Source organism: Phaethon aethereus, assembly GCF_964289735.1.
Source record: "Phaethon aethereus genome assembly, chromosome: 3".
Classification (NCBI taxonomy): domain Eukaryota; kingdom Metazoa; phylum Chordata; class Aves; order Phaethontiformes; family Phaethontidae; genus Phaethon; species Phaethon aethereus.
In genome coordinates, this window is record NC_138576.1 from 22,869,880 (window position 1) to 22,886,700 (window position 16,821).

The 16,821-nt window shown below is 45.1% G+C and overlaps 1 protein-coding gene across 1 annotated transcript; it reads left to right on the plus strand.

Annotated features, from left to right (window-relative positions):
• The first annotated feature begins 4,120 nt into the window (after positions 1–4,120).
• On the plus strand, positions 4,121–5,934 carry FAM110C (family with sequence similarity 110 member C). The gene has a single exon (XM_081997407.1). It carries the CDS (start codon positions 4,546–4,548, stop codon positions 5,641–5,643), a length of 1,098 nt encoding a protein of 365 aa, XP_081853533.1. The 5' UTR covers positions 4,121–4,545; the 3' UTR covers positions 5,644–5,934.
• The last annotated feature ends 10,887 nt before the right edge of the window (positions 5,935–16,821 follow it).

Below are 16,821 nucleotides of genomic sequence, written 5' to 3' on the forward strand. Positions count from 1 at the left end.
TCTGCCTCTACCGAAACCTTTGCTGTACAAGAGCTCAAGCTATTAAAATTCTGTATATTATCTTCTATTGTATGAGTCTGAGGGTGAATCATGGCACTCACTGATTTCATCTCGAAGGGCCTGAAACTTCCCCACTGGAGACAGCTGGTTTGAAAGAGTTCATGTCCACTTTGTCTCCCGAATGCAGCAGAACAGGACACCCAGTGGCACCACTCAGCACGAACCACCCTCTGGCCCCGGCTGCTCCTGCTTTTCAGGCAACACCTCAGCCCAGCACCGAGAGCTGCTACGGGGGAAGAGACCTCAGTCCTGGGACGCAGCTGTGTTGGGGTCTCCAAAATGGGAGCGCCCCATTGCTGTTAGGGCTTGAGCTCCCCCTTCTTCTCCTCTCTTCTCCTTGCCTTTTGCCTCCAGCTGCCACTGCTTCATTTTTGCCCTTTGACCACTATAAATCAAAGGAGTGTCACTGACACTGGGAACGAGGCGGGAGCAGTAGAGAGCAATGACCTAAGCTTTGCACACATTATACTTTTCACCTGCAGTCACACTGCATCAGCTCTCATTTCTGGCTTTCCAGACTCCAGCAGCAGGAAAATGCGCCCTGGACGCATCTCCTCTTAATACAAACACAGCGAGAAGTGATTTGTCTTACCCCACATAAAATACAACTGCTTTGTATTTAGCGATAACTTTCAATGCTAGCTGACTTAGAGGTGTTTTGTAAAACTCCCCTTCCGTGGGAAAACTCATGGTGTCAGCTGAGGCTTAGTGTCTGCCAGATTTGCTTCTCTTACCTTTGCCTAATGCATTGATGCCAGAGAGAGACTGATGCTAGCTGACAGGCTGAGGGACGGATGCTGCTCTGCCCATTTTTATTTCCATTTTATTGTCTGCAAGCCTGTGCTGGGCCAGGGACAAAGCTGGTTTGCTTTCATAACGCACTGTATTTCGCTCTGATTTCTAGAAAGAAGACATGCAATGGCGCTCTCTTCTTTGAACATTGTAAGAGTGTATCCATAAATATAAGAGCTAATTCCAAGATACATATCTATATCTATAACTTAGATATTTCAAAGAACACATTTTAAACTTAAATGTATTTAAATTCTTAAAAATGTGACCTAAATATATTCAAAATATCACATAACTGCGCAGCTGCTATATTAATGTACCTTATCAAAGAGGGGAGACAAAGTTGAAAAATTTGGTGCTCACAATGTTTTCTGACCCTGGGAAGACTCTTCTCTCGCTTTCAATGTCCTTGTCATCTCCCAGGATTCACAGAGAGAAGTATCTCACATATCAAGAAAGTCAGCTGAGAAGAGCTGTTGAGATTTTTCATGAGAAATTTCTTGTGACATGCACTTTGTGGAAAATCAAAACTCATGTTTTCCTTTGTCAGTGAGACGGGGAGGAAATTGGTTGAACATGAAAAATGTTGTATCAAAAGTGTCCAGGTTTGTCTTTCAGGGATGCCTTCAAAACCTAGGAAATTTTAAGTGAAAGGAAAATGTCTCAATTTTTTTTGCTTAAAAATATTTTTTTTTCATCCCAAGCAATCAATATTTTTCAGTTGTTTGTGTATAGTGACTTCAAACACAAAGCTATAGTCCAGTGACAGAACTATATAATATCTGCTCTTGCTAGTGGCTTTTGCATGCAGCAAGGAGTGCATAAACAGCTTTGATAAAGAAATGAATTGGAGTTGCTTAATAAGCCCACTCTTACTGATACTCATGTATATTCATTCTTATTATTTCAAATGAATGCAAACAAATCACATCTGAGATTTTTTTGTAAGTTCTTAAAGCTCAGAGGTATGAGGTACAAGAAATTGGAAGAAACATAAATTAAAATACATGGAAGAATGTGAATGTATGTTGTTACATTACACAGTGTCGTTACATTACACAGTGTCATAGAACTCCAAGGAAAAAGTTGAAGGAAAAAAATGAAGACAAATTTGTCAATATGGGGATGGGAATTAAAGCTTAATCTCATTACTAAATTCACCACATCTATTGGTTTATTGCTAAGATTCATTGTCAGAAGAAATTACCCTTCTCTGTAAGCCCAGGCTTACATGAAGCATTTCAATATGTAACAATATTAACTACACTCTTACACATCTGTGTATGAGCTGCTTTAGCAGGGAAGAGCAGCCTGGTAAATTAGCTGTGCTTATACTTTTATTACCATCTCTTAGTTTTTGAGGACATTAATCTTTAGATAAGCTGTTATGTGAACCAGCTCTACTTGTATACCTGTAGAAGAAAAAAAGTTATTTCTCAAAAAAAATATGCTCATTCTACATATCCACAAAAATTTCACTCTAAGGGATCTCAAAGTATGTCACAAGTTTCAGGTAAGTATCTCATCTGGGTTATGTGTTAAGGGGCTTCTGGAGTTCAGACCTACATGTCTAGGAACACAGAGGATGTAAAATTAAGGGGAAAACCAGCAGTAGCACCATGTTGGCAAGTGAATATTTCTGTTCTGTGTTTTCCTAAGCAAGTCTTCACTGAAGAGTTAGCCCAAAGTCTTACCCCAGAGTAGCTCTTAACCCTTCCTTGGTCACAGTGAGAACCTCTCACCCAAGTCTGCTGGGCTTGTCCAGGGCGGTAGGCTAAAATTGGTGCAGCATGACTGGAGACTCTGTTCTGCATTGAGGGCAAAGACGAAATCACTCCACCTTCATAACACTCAAAAACAAGCATATAGCGCCCTGAAATGTGTTCAGCAAGTTGGACCATGTCTTCCATGGTCCCTTGGGCAATAACCCAAGGTTATTAAAACCAAATGGTTTTAAACTAAAAGAGGGTTGATTCAGACTAGATATAAGGAATAAATTTTTCACAATGAGGGTGGTGAAACCCTGGCACAGGTTTCCTGGAGAGGTGGTGGATGCCCCATCCCTGGAAACATTCAAGGTCAAGTTGGACGGGGCTCTGAGCAACCTGATCTAGTTGCAGATGTCCCTGCTCATTGCAGGGGGGTTGGACTAGATGAACTTTAAAGGTCTCTTCCAGCCCAAACTCTTCTATGATTCTGTGATTCTGCAATTCTATGAACCATAGCATGGTTCTGATAGCACAGACAAACAGTGGAAATGTCCCCACAAAAGGGAGGCACGTGCCCAGAGGAGTGCAGCTCCACTGAAAACCCAGCTGCTCAAGTCATACTTCAGTACTTCGTACCCTCTTACATCTGAACGAGAATAACGGTGCCACTCGCACAGCTCGACCCTTCAGTGATGACACAGTGTCTGGGTGCAGCCATCATAGCAGGGCTCAGTCTGGGTAGCCCCACTCTTGGCAGAGGGTATAAGCACAAAAACTGTTGCTTTCCTACGCCAAAGCAAAGCAGCTCCATGCACCAGAGGTGCCCAGGCCTCCACAGATGCAGAGGGGGATGCGTACCCAACATTTGACCTACACTTTCTTCATACTAACGACACCTAGAATGTTTTTTCTCCAGCCACACAGCTATGAGCAAATTGTTCCTGGTGGCGGTGTACCCTGAAACTTCACAACGAGGATGGGAAGCCCATCTCTCTAACTCGTTTGCCACAATTCAGTGATCGTAAAGATCAAGTATGAGTCAATCACGACAAACGCATGCTGATACTGCAATCCCACAGAAGTAACACAAAAATTAAAAAAAAACCCCAAACAAACAGTGTGTGAAAAACTTTGCAGCTACCAACTGGCTTTTGTTTTCTGCGAAAGGAGGAAAGGTGTGTGTAATTCAGCTGTTAGTGCCCACAGAGGAGGTGCGTCTCGCCTGAGGAACGCTGCGCGCGCAGGCTGCCCCAGGGAACTACCTGTGCCTTAGGTCTCTAACTTTCGGGTCTTTAAATTGCGGCCAGCGGCTCTGCCCTGCTCGGAGCCGCCGGCCCCAGGCGGGAGTCCTGCCCCTTCGGAAACCTGCCCCGCGTTTCGGAACCCTGCGGCTCAGGTGCGTGCCAGCCCCCGGCGCTTCGCACGCACCGCCGCGGGCCACCAGCCGACGTCCTCCCGCTGCCGCCGACGCGCGGGACGGGCGGGACGCGCTCCCCGCTGCCAGCCTGTGCTCCCCCTCCGGAGCCCGCGACCGCCCCAGCCCCGCCGCCGCCGGGGCGGCTGCCCCGCCTTGCCGCCGGCGGCCGCTGCCCGCGTTCGGGGCGTACTCCGGGGCCCGGCCGGGCCGGGCCGGGCCGCGCGCTGCCTGCCGTGACGGGCCCGGCGCGCGGCGGCGGGATTGGCTGCCCCCGGCCGGCGGGGCTGACGCGCGCGCGCGGGACGGGAGGCGCGCGCTGCCGGCCGGCAGCACGCACGGGAGGCGCCCCGACGGCAGCGGCGAGCGGGCACGGGGGGAGCCCGACCCTCGGAGGGGCGCAGCTGCCGCTCCCAGCGCCCAGGCCTGCCTCCCCCTTCCTCCCCCTCCCTCCTCCTGCCCCTTCCCCCTTTTTTTTTTTTTTTGCTTCTTCCCCTTTTTTTCCTTTTTTTTTTTTTTTTTCCCTTCCCTCCCAGGGCTGGAAGCAGGATCCGCGTCCCCGAAACTGCTATGCCCGCTGAACTCTCCCGGGCCGTGAGAATGCACGCCATCTCCGACCTCCACGCCTCCCTCACCCTGCGACTCCTCAACAAGGGGCCCGAGTACCTCCGCAGGCAGATGGATGCAGGCAGCCCGGGCAGGAGAAGTGCCGTGGAGAGGCTGGCAGCCGATAAGGCCAAGTACGTAAAAAGCCAGCAGGTAATCAGCACCAAGCAGGAGCCCGTCATCGTGCTTAGCTCAGCCTCAGAGAGCAGCAGCGAGACCTGTTCGGTGGAGAGCAAAAAGATCGGCAGGGACTTTGGCAGAGGGAAGGGCGCGAAGCCCCTGGAGCTGGCCAAGGCTGTGTACTCCTGCCGTGGCCCCCTGCAGCACGGCCCCCCCATAGCCAGGCGCGGCACCCCCAAGAGGCAGATGCGGCCGGATTCCCTGGTGATTTACCGCCAGAAATGCGAGTTTGGGAGAGGTCAAAGCCAGGACAGCTCACGGGGGAGCTTGGTGAGGAGGATCTTCCAAGGGTCAGTAAAGGAGAAGCAGTTGGCTTCCCCCGAGATGCCCAGAGTCATGGAGGACACCACAGCCACCGAGAGCAAAGAGCCTCTCTCAGCAAAAGACGGTGACCATGAGCCAAGCAACCATGGAGCAGAGCGAGCCACCACCATGAGCACCGATGCCCCAGGGGTATGCACAAAGGAGTGGGAGAGTGCCTCAAAACTGAGTGTACCTCCTGAGGAGGTCAAGGAGGTGAAGAGGAGAGGTCTCCATCGCTCCCAGTCAGACATCAGCTCTCGCTACTCCAAGTCCTTCTCCGAGTTTGATACATTTTTCAAGTACTGTGGCCTGGAGCAGGAGGTCATTGAGGATCTCGGGAGAGAGAACTTCTCTGTGGTGTCCGACAACGTCTCCTTCAAGATCCGCAGCATCAGCGTGGCAACGTCCGAGAGCGACTTCACGAGGCACAGTGGGGACGAGGGGCTGCTGGAGGATGAACTCACAGAGCAGGTCCCAAGCAGCACCTCCGTGATCGAGCGCAACGCGCGGATCATCAAATGGCTGTACACGTGTAAGAAAGCCAAGGAGACCAACAAGGTGATCCAGGAACTGGCGTGATGGCTTCTTTCAGCGTGCATTGCAGCCTGGTGAACTCAAGGTGTGTGCAAAGCCTCGCCCTGTCGATTTATATATTTCTCTTTCCTCTTTAGCGAGCGGTTGGCTTTCTTAGTGTATTTTAGTCTTTTCATGAAGGGCTGAAGGAAAATGTATTTTATATACTACATGTTCCAGTATGGCCTTTTCGCAAAGCAGAAATCCCTGTCATTAGAAAAACCAAAATACAAACAAATAAATGCGGGCAGCTTGCCAGATTTAGATCAGACCCCCCACATGAAATTAAAGAGTCAGCGTCTGTGAAGGATGTCTGTCCTTTGCAGATTCCTGCTTTGTAAATAGCTTGTTTTCTCTCATTTCTGCTGTTTTAAATGCTAGTAAAAAACTTTGAAAAGTGTTTAACCCTTAATTACAGTTGCTTAGATAACAGGCTGAACTGAAACTAATTAGGAGTACACTGTACTTACACTATACTGCTACAGTTTTCCCCTCCTTACTCTCCCTCTCGCTCCCTTCCCTTGCACGTAGGCACCCTCAAGTATCAGGAAAGCAAAGCTGAGCCAGTGGTCCTGCTAGTAGTCTTATTTCCCCCCTCCCCAGCTTTCTTTTGGGACCATAAAAGTTTGCTCCAGGTGACTCCCTAGCATTTCACAAGCTTTAAGTTTTCTGTCTTCTTGGACTGTCCTGGATTTGGCTCCTCTGCAGCGGGTTTTGCCCTGCGGTTTGGCACTGGGAGCTGGAAATCAGTTGTGCGGTTTGCCTTGGTTAGAGGGGTACATCACTGTTTTAAACTAAAGATAATTAATACGAATGTGTGGCATCTAGGCTTGGAAATCAATCACTTCATGGACAGAAGCAGAACAAATTTAGCCCTGGTAAAAACTGGTATCCTGCTTTTAATAAAAGCGGTGTTTATTTTGCATCTATTCTCCTGAAAAAGAACTATATTCACGGAGCCTTTGGTATTGATGATCTAGTAGATAACAGTTTTTTCTCCTTCCAATACATGAAGCCCTTAGGATAAGTACTGCAGCTTACACTGTGGTATTTAAAAATTGCATGAGTAGGTCTTGATGTGAAGGATTACACATATATTTTCTGACAGCTCGTAATTGGTGCGTGAGAAGAACATCATTTAGTGTAGATACAGCTGTTGATAGAGCATGTGAGCCTTGTGAACATGGAGAAGTGTAGTGCTTGAGCCTCTTTCCGACGTGGATGTGGGGCTGTCACTCACAATTCCTTTAATCTATATAATGCAAAAATCCATTTACTTACTTGAAATCATTTCTAATTATGTGAAATTTGGTTCCCTTTTAAAATGTGAATTTTTCTCAAAAGCCTGTTTTCTTCCTGTAGCTTGAGGGAGGAGGGAGGGAAAGAGAGAGCGAGCCATTTTCACACAACCATTTCAAGACCTGGTAGATAAGAACGGTTGTCAGGTATCCAGCTGACAACTTCAAGAAGTGTTGTTATGTGACAGATCCTTTCCCAAATTACCTTAGAGAGAAGAAAGGGCTCTCCTGAGCTAATAATTTCTCTTTGCTCATCCTTCTGTGATTTTTTTGGTAACATCTATGACAAAATGACAGTTCATAGCACATAGCCTAACAGGGTGGTGAAAAGACCTCCATGAAGTAAACAGCAAGTTTATTCAAATCTATGGTCATTCTGCAATAATTTTAATGCCTAGAACAAGGGAGTGCTTTACACTGGCAGCAATTTCCTTTGCCACCAAAATTTTTGGCAGCCTAGGAAACACTGATCCATAGGGTCCATATTATAAACCTGATTTTAAGCATACTAGGGCTGACTCTCAGCTGATAGATCTCAGCAGTAGGGCTGTAGGGCTATGATTGCTTCCAGGGTAATTTCTCAAAACTGAGAACACACCATTTAGGCCACAGAACCAGAAAGTTCAGAAAGGGCAGCTAAAAACACCTGTACACAGCACCCAGAGTAAAAGACAAGAGTCATCAAGAGCTAACATAAGTTAAATTTTACATATACGGGGCAGAATTTAAGATGAGAGCTGTTACCACCACGTGACTGCAAGATGAGTCCTGTAGTTCTGATCAAACATTCATCTTTTCTTTCAGTCCTACATTTTCTCTGGCAGTGCAGTATCAAGTTAGATATCTATGTGTTTTCACTATATCCACATATTTGTCTCTGTTTAGTTTGCTTACTGGTTATTAATGGGCATGTGTTCTTCCCTGGCACTCCCAGGCACATCCTTGAAGGTTCCTCATTTTACACAGAGGCTTGAAAATGGTTACACTTTCTTTGGAAAAAGAGGCAGAAACCTGTTTTCTAAAATCCAGCATTCATTATGCGTAAAACACCTTTCAAGAACTGCAAGGCTTTTATGGGCTGGTGATCATCCCATTCATATTTTATGTTCTCTGTTTAATTATTCATGAGCTCTCCAGGACCTGGTGAAGCACCATGTAAATAAAACACCTATTTGAAGGGTCAGGTTCCCTAACATGTTTCATCAGAGTGGTGATTGCAGGGTCTGAGCGTGGGTTGTGATCTTCAGAAAACTGAGGTCTTCAGCGAGATGGGCATTGCTGCTTCTTGGTGGGAGGTTGCCTGGATTCACCTCTGCAGTTCAACTCCTCTTGCTGTCAGTCCTGCTTGACTCTAAGAAGGGGCCTTACTCTGTGTCCTCCTTCCTGGGTTGAATCAAGATTATTCAGCCTTGAGTTTCAGCACCATTCTTAAATGGATGTTCATCATTCAAGTGGAAATCTCCTGGGAGAGGAATTTACTATGTTGGCAATAGCCATAAGCAGCTGAATAAAAGCTTTAAAGTATCACCTTATGCTTGTCTGACATGATAAATGACACTTTTTTTTCCTCTTTCTTCAGAATCCTTGACTTGGAAGTTGAGCATAACCAGACATAGGAAGAAACTCTTTCCTCATCCGGCTCATGACTGCTTTGTCCAAGTGTAGTATTTTATTGTTGCCTCCTACCCTTGCCCCCATCCCCTGGCAGCGTCACTCTTTTCACAAGCTCAGAGGTGTCCAAGAGCGTGATGACAAGCAGAGATTGTGAACTGTACCCCAGCAAGGCAGCGGGAAATGAAAACTCCTGGAAAAGCGAAGCGTGGCAGCAGCTGCCATCCACAGTAATATTCAGCATAGCTCACTGCCCCAGGGTGCCATTCTGGGCTGTGACAGAAGGTCTGTGTTGTGCACTCGTCTCTTTCCAGCAATGAATTTGTCGACGGGGATGGGGGGAGAAAGTGGGAATGAAGTGGCAGTGACTTCTGGGTCAGGCGTTTCCTTGCAGGCAGACAGGCTCAACCTGGACGTTCAAAGGCTCTGTCTTATCAAGGCTGTTTGATCAGGGCTCATCCTGACATCATGAGATGTTATTTGCTTGGCTGGTGAGGACTAACTGGCAGCTTTATCTGGGATATTTGGCAAACATGTCGTAAGCTAAATCCTTGCCAAGCCTCTGTTTCTCATAGAGTATTAAAGCCAAATTGGAGTACCTTGTATCCATCTGGTTTGCTCCGTCACACAGTTTGCTCAGCCAGTGGAGAAGAATGGCCTTTAAAACCCTGCCCCAAAATATTTTCAGGAGCATGGTTCCAAGAAACAGATAGTCAAAAATAAAGGAGGGTTTTGCATTGTTACTGCCTTGCTGCAGAACGACACGATTCACATGTACATAGGCTCCTCCACTGTGTTTGCAATATGTCTCTGACTCTGACATTGCAAACATTGCAAGGTTTGGCAGCTTGTGGTTTAACACCTTTAAGTTTATGCACTGTGAGTGAGCAATGAGCTTACAGAATCACATTAGGAAACTATTATCCCAGGCTATGTAAGGCCACGCTTCCCTAGCGTGGGTCTTGTGAACGTGGAACTTGGGAATGTGAGTCGGGCTGTGCCTGGCATGTGCAGGACAGCATCCCTGCACTGAAGGCAAGAAAGGCGTGTTAGGACACAGCTATGCCAAGTAAATGTCCTGATGGGGTGAGGCACCCAGTGTAGACAGCACCTTACTCAATATCATCAATAAAATGCTTTATTTGGACTGGCCAAGCTAAATGTGTTTTAAAAGCTGATAAAATGTACTTCGGATCATCAGCGTAGTGAATGAGGTCTCTAGAATAACTCATGGAATTTGCTGGCTGTGCCTCAAACACTTACTAATCTGTCATTGCTCGCTCAAAAATGTCTTGCACCAAAGCATTTCTTTGTGGACATTGCAAACCACAAAAAAAATGCAAAAAACCCCCCAAACAATCAAAGCGAAAGCCAGTTCTCCTTTCAGTCACACCAGTGCCCATCTGTGATAGCTGCCTCGCTGGCATAATGGTGACTTGACCCGAGGGTCCTGGTTAAAAGTTTACTTTGTGTTACCATGGATGTGGTGTCCTGGTGTCCATCTGTTTCCAGACCTGCAGTGTGAGGAGCCCTGAAACACCAGCTTTCATTCTCTGCATTCCTCCTGCCCACACCACGACAGCTTCCACCGCTGCCTCTCCTGGCCCAAAACAGCTGCTGGCACAGCCGGGTGGATGCCGAGCTCGAGTGAGCACTCGAGTTGTGTTTCTCAAGTGTTTGCTACTCTCAGTAAATACATCTGGAGGAGCAGAAAGGGAGAGGGTGAGAGTCGAGGATTCAGTAAAACGGTGGTGGTAGGAGGAACAGTTGCCTGTTTTAACCTACGCCAACATCGTGCACTGGAAGAGTTGCCCTTGAAGCGCTCATCAAGCAGTTTAGTTCACAACGGTTAAATTCACAGCAAGATCATCCAGGTTGCATTTCCATATGTTTTAAATGTGCTTGTCAGTCCCTGGATGGTTAGTTCTCAATTACAGCAATGGTTTGGGAATGCAGGGCATCTGTCTTCGTTTTCTAGTGGTATGTACTAAGGTCTACATGTCTGAAGCTGTCGAGATAGATAGATAACAATTCCAGATAAAATAATTGTTGAACCCCCTTTCCACTTGGGAGAAAACTAAATAATCTGCATTGGCGAGCTTTTGCAAATTTACAGGGAAGGTAGTACATGGGGATATTGTCATTAAATAATGAAATTTCCATGTGTATTTGTTACATTATTATTAAAGGATGATTCTCAGAAAGCTCCCACCCAAGATTCTGCTAATATGATAAGATTTATGTACTTCAGGTGCAGATTTTTAAGGGACGCAGTCTAGGAACACAGCCTGACATATCTGTTCTTTTCATGCTCACTTCGCAAGGTGCTGTACCACATAAGTATTTATACGCATTTGTCAGAATTAAGGACCGCTTTTCTTTTAAAATATGAATTGGTGTAGACAGCTCAGAGTGCAGGAAAAATCTTTTGCGTTACAGATCAGTGCCCCACCACAGGAGAACGGAATTGTTTTGTTTTCGGGGAATTTTTTTGTTTCATTTTCAAACTTCTGTTTGTTTATGCTCTTTTGGTTGAGCAGCTCTCAAAAGTTAAGATGAAAGATGCATCGGTCATGAGTTCTCAATGTTAGGAAGGAATATGTTTAATTTGCTTGAAAGTACCGAACATCAACCTTTCTCAAAATCAATGAAGGTTTTATGGCAAAGGTTAGAGAAATTAGAACTGGCCCCATCCTGAATATTTTTTTAATCCCTCTTTTTGTCCTTAGGAACAGTTCAATGGGGTTGCGGTGACTTTCCACAGTGACATGTGGCAAAGTTTCCCTGGCTTTGTTCAAACTCTGATAGGAACCCCAAGCACCAGCCAGGTATCATTGACTTCAGAGACTATGTGGACCTATCAAAGATCTTTCCCTGATAAGCTATAGATTCCCTTTATTTAATAATACCTTATGGGTAAGCTAATGGCCTACCTTTCCCAGTATGCCAGATCAACAGTAGATGACAATCCTTCTTTCTCCATACATCTTGGGAACAGGTAATTCAGTGCTTTTTCCAAAGAGTGGGAGCTCTGGGCTTCACTGTTAGTTACATGTAAAGGCTTTTCCTTCCTTCTGCTGGGTCTTTCAGTCATACCCCTCAGAATGAGGAAAAGCTTCCTCATGTTAGTCACTACCTATCTGTTTCCCCAAAAACTTCCCACGATTTTTTTTTTTTTCCACTATTTGGTTATAAAAGACATGCTTTGGAAGGGGTGGGATTTTTCAGCTTCAGTGATAAACTGGGGTGAAGCAGGCCATTGGGGTATGAAAAGAAGTTTTAGCAATGGAGTTGGGTTTCCAGTCTTTGGGGAAACCTAAAGCTGGGGCTGAGGGCAAAGGCAAGTTGTAAATTGAATGGTTTTGTTTGACTGGAACTATGTAAACTAAAATAGACAAATGGAGTGCAAGCGTGCAATGGTAACTGCTGTTTACGCCCAGGTGTTTCAAGGTACACCAGTGCTGTGACAAGGGGCAATGTCCGTGGCTGTAGTGTAACAGGCGAAAGGTACAAAGTCTGGTTGTTATGGCCTGGGAGCAAGTATTTGCAATAAAGGCATCAGGTAGAGACTGTAATCTTTGCAGTATATTGTAAATATTACTGTACAGAAATCTATAAGTAAGAAGTACAGATTGTTCTATAATACGTATATTACTTTTCTAAGGGATGTAAGCCCGCGTGTTTTGCAAAATCGGCCAAACACTAGATCGATGGGGATTAAGCAGAAACTTTCTCCTGGGAGCAGGCTGTCCTGTCATTGCCTCCTGTGAAGTTTCTTGCATCTGCTTTTGAATCCTTTGAAATGGAGTACTGGTCAGATCTGGCATGGATGTTTCTAAGTTGCTGTGTTTATATTCCTGTGAAAGAACCTGTGTCCTATTAAATGCATACAAATAAAACTACCACTATGAAAGTTAATGTTTTTTTGAAAAGGTATATTTTTATTTTGCTGTCTCCATTAGGGTACTACTATTTTAAAACTAGAATCCCATTAAGGAATTAATTTCTCTGTGAGTGAGGCTGATATTAGACTGTGGCCATCTGAAAGCGCAGTGCTTCCCTGGGCCATACCTAGACCCCTGGCTGAGAGCGTAGGCAGGGAGTCTTGTAAAGAGTAACTATTGGCTCTCGGTATCAGTAAATTGGAAATATATGAGGATAGGGCTGTTCCACAGTATTCTTATATTTTTCATTTCAGAATATGGCTGAAAAGATAGACAGATTATTTCTGAAGGATAGTATTTTTTCGCAGACTTTAGTATTATATTTGGCTTTACTCACTGTCAAAAGCTACAGTGTGCTGCAGGCAATACCACATTCATCACAGCCAGTGTCCAAAGTGGCAGGGAGTTTCAGGTTCTGCTTGGAAAAAACATTATCACCAGAATCTTATTTACAAGCTGTTGTTTGCCTGGATTCCATAGGAGGAATTCAATATATGATGCTAATTCCCTGTGCATGTATTTTGTGAAGAAAGCAGCAGAAATAATGGTGGTATACAGTGAGCTTTTACCAGAGACCAATGCACTCCAGCTGCATAATTATCATTTTGCTGTGGTCTAACCTGCTCAGACACAAGTGTTTCAGTGGCCAGCATTTGAGTGCAACTGGAGGTAGAGCTAACTGATGCTTGCTGTGCACATTAGGCTCTTCCATAAAAATCCGCGAGCACCTTTATCATCATTGACATGTAGCCTTCCCCACACAAGCCCTGGTTTGACTTGTGTCAGTGCAAGGCACAAAGCAAGTCTGGAAAGGGGTGACAATTTGTGTGTCCCCCTTCCTATCAAGGTTAATCTCCCATAACAAGCCTTTGCTAGTATTGCTGCCTTAGAGAGGAAGGAGCCACCATAGCCCATGAATAACCTTGGGCTACAGCCCAGCTTAGCATTTGAAAACATCATTCTTAAGTCATTTTTCACATAGCACCTTTGTCCCACATTTTGTGAAGTCTGGTGGATTTCTTCCAGAAATAAGGATTTGCAAGCTCCTGTTCTTGGACTGTCTGGTGCAAACAGCCTCTGAAAGTCCACATCTTACTGATCCACTGCTTCCCTTCTGAGTCATCTCTGGATTGTTAAATAGATTGTTGGAAAGAAACTCTGCAAAGACACAGTAACGGAAAAAGGCCTTTTCAGGTGTTTTGTAGATGCTGGTGCATTCTGAACACAGAACTGCAAAAGTACTTAGTATCTGCAAGAGATTTTGACAAAGAACTGTCTATGTCAACAGCAGACAAATAAGCAAATACGGGTCTTAGCTTTACCCTGCAAAGAGATGCCTCCAAATTTTGTGGACGTTTAGTGATTGGGCCGTATTTATCCTGGATTTATCCTGCGGGACTAAAGGAGACTATATGAACTTACTGAAGTGGAACGTTGGCAGAGAAAGATGGTAGATGCTCCATCCCTGGAAATAAAATGGGCTTAGAAAGGACTACTCAGGTCGTTTGCAGGCAACAATGCAACAGCCAGCTTAGTCCAGGGAGGTCTCCATGACAAAAGCTGTTGAGAATTTCAATCCTTTACACTTGTCAATAAAACTAGTGATATACCAGAAAAATAGAGTATCAGAGAAAAAAAAAAACCCAGGTCAAAGTGAGTTACATATCTCCATCTCCAGAAATCAGTCTTGCTCCTGAAAGAACTTAAAATCCTGTAAAATTAGTTTGCACATTTGTAGGAGAGTTGGGTTGCCGCAGCAATCTATATGATTAAAAAGATCTAAGCGCTTTGACTGGGTTTCATAGTTCACCTCAGTAATCAAGAGCCCCATGGGAGCACCAATTTTATGTTCTTTTTCATAGGCTTTTTCATAGCAAGAACCAGAGGGTAGAAATCATTGACAGTCACCCACAAAAACACGTGATTATTCATCAGGTGATGATCTACATAAGACATCCTGAACGAGCCAGAGCCAAGATTCAGACTCATGCACAAAATAGCAGGCACAGCTGAGCATGCTAAGGGGAATGCTGCTGCTACTCCTTCCTGTCAACCCAACCTCTTCTTACATCACTGTTTTTCTCATTGGTGAGTAGCAAGTCTTAACCACTTCCACAAGTTACTCATCGGTTTGAATTGCTCATCTTTTGCCTTCTCAGACAGTCCCTTTCTGTGTTTACATTTCCTATGAACTCATTCATGTGCCAATCATGGCACACAAGACACTCTTCTATCTTTTCTCATTCTTGTACAGTCTTTTTTTCTGAATAATGTTTCCAGTTAGGTGTTGCATCCTTCTGCTCAATCTTCATCTGTCCCTACCCCAGGGAAACTAAAAACTAAACATGCAAACAGTCAAGGAATGAATGAGCTCCATAGTTAAGCAGAGGCTTACTAGGTTAGAGACCAACTCTCCAGTCCTTTTTCATGTACATAGCTCTTTCTGCATAACTTAGCATATCGGTTTTCATTGTTTTCCTCTTTGATACCTGTTTGTAACATCACCTTTGGCTTGGTTTTAGGTCTTTTAGATGGTAAGTTTCTCAGAGCTGTGGTGTGACACACCATTTGTCTGCAAAGAGCTCTGAGCACAGCTGCTGCAAAATTAAATGCCAAATCACAAATCTTTTCACAGTGAAGGATAGTTTAAACCTTCTAGGAACTTCAGTGCAGCCAAATAAAAAGAACATCAGGACAGTGAAAGCAAATTAGGCAAGCATTGCAGCAACAGGACTGAAAAAAGAAACATGCTTGAAGCAGTTCTGTATGGGACCCAGCACAGCGAGGTATCTCTTGAACTTGTTGGAAAGATGCAGGTCATCCCTCATTTCTTGAGGACCAGTCCTCACTCAACATTTATTTTCTGCAGGAAAGTAAATTAAAGAAGCAGCTTATCACACACAAAAGTCAACAAACATCAAACAGTGATGTAGTCTATTGGGTTCACCTGCAAACACAAGCTGAGGCATCTAAGCTCCAGGCATCTACCGGGCTTAAGAAAAGCTCCCCCAGAGCTGCCTCCATCTGCTGTGGCAGCAGCGAGAATTGGTCTCCGTTCCTTCTCTCTGTTACAGAAAAGGATTCAAATCCTTGATTTCAATTACTATAAAGAGGCTGAAAATTGTGTAATTTCTGAGAATAAGCCTTCAATGTAACCTTGCAAAACCAATAGTTTTGGAGGCTTCAGTTTTCTTGAATTTTCAGTTATTCAGATCTTTACTACCCTTTACTATCTTTAACTTTACTACCCTACAGTTGCTGGAAGAAAGACCATCTCGTTCCTCCAGAACATGAAAAATTCATAGGTGTCATCGTTTAGCCCCAGCCAGCAATTAAGCACCACACAACTGCTCGCTCACTCCCCCCTCCACCCGGTGGGACGGAGGAGAGAACTGACAAAAACTTGTGGGTTGAGATGAAAAACAGTTTAATAGGACAGCAGGAGAGGAGGAAACAATAACAATGATGATGATGATGATATTAATAATAATAATAGTACTGACAAAGGAATGTACAAGAACAAGTGATGCCCAATACAGCAATTGCTCACCGCCCAGTGATCGGTAGCCTGTCCCTGAGCAGCAACTCCCACTCCCCAGCTAACTCCAGTTTATGTACTGGGCATGACGTTATACGGTGGGGAATATCCCTTTGGCCAGCCTGGGTCAGCTGTCCTGGCTGTGCCCCTTCCCAGCTCCTTGTGCACCTCCCTGCTGGCAGAGCGCGGGGAGCTGAAAAGTCCTTGACTTAGTATAAGCACTACAACTACTTAGCCACAACTAAAAACATCAGTGTGTTATCAACATCATTCTCATACCAACTCCAAAGCATGGCACTATACCAGCTATCGTGAAGAAAAAACAACTCCATCCCAGACGAAACCAGGACAATAGGTCATATCCTATTGCTCTAAAACCATTGTGGAAACAAAGTGATGGGATGGTGTCCTGGTTTCAGCTGGGATAGAGTTAATTTTCTTCCTAGTAGCTGGTATAGTGCTGTGTTTTGGATTTAGTATGAGAATAATGTTGATAACACACTGATGGTTTTGGTTGTTGCTGAGCAGTTGTAGGGCTTATACGCAGTCATTCAGTGCCCCGCGCTCTGCCAGCGGGGAGGTGCACAAGGAGTTGGGAGGGGGCACAGCCAGGACAGCCAGGACAGCTGACCCAGGCTGGTGAAAAGGACATTCTCCACCATATAGAGACCCCACCTGGAGTCCTGAGTCCAGCTCTGGAGCCCTCAGCACAGGAAAGACATGGACCTGTTGGAGCGGGTCCAGAGGAGGCCACAACAATGATCAGAGGGATGGAACCCCTATCCTATAAGGA

Excerpts from the sequence above, each read along its gene's own strand:
- FAM110C (XM_081997407.1), top strand. The coding sequence starts at position 4,546 with ATGCCCGCTGAACTCTCCCGGGCCGTGAGAATGCACGCCATCTCCGAC.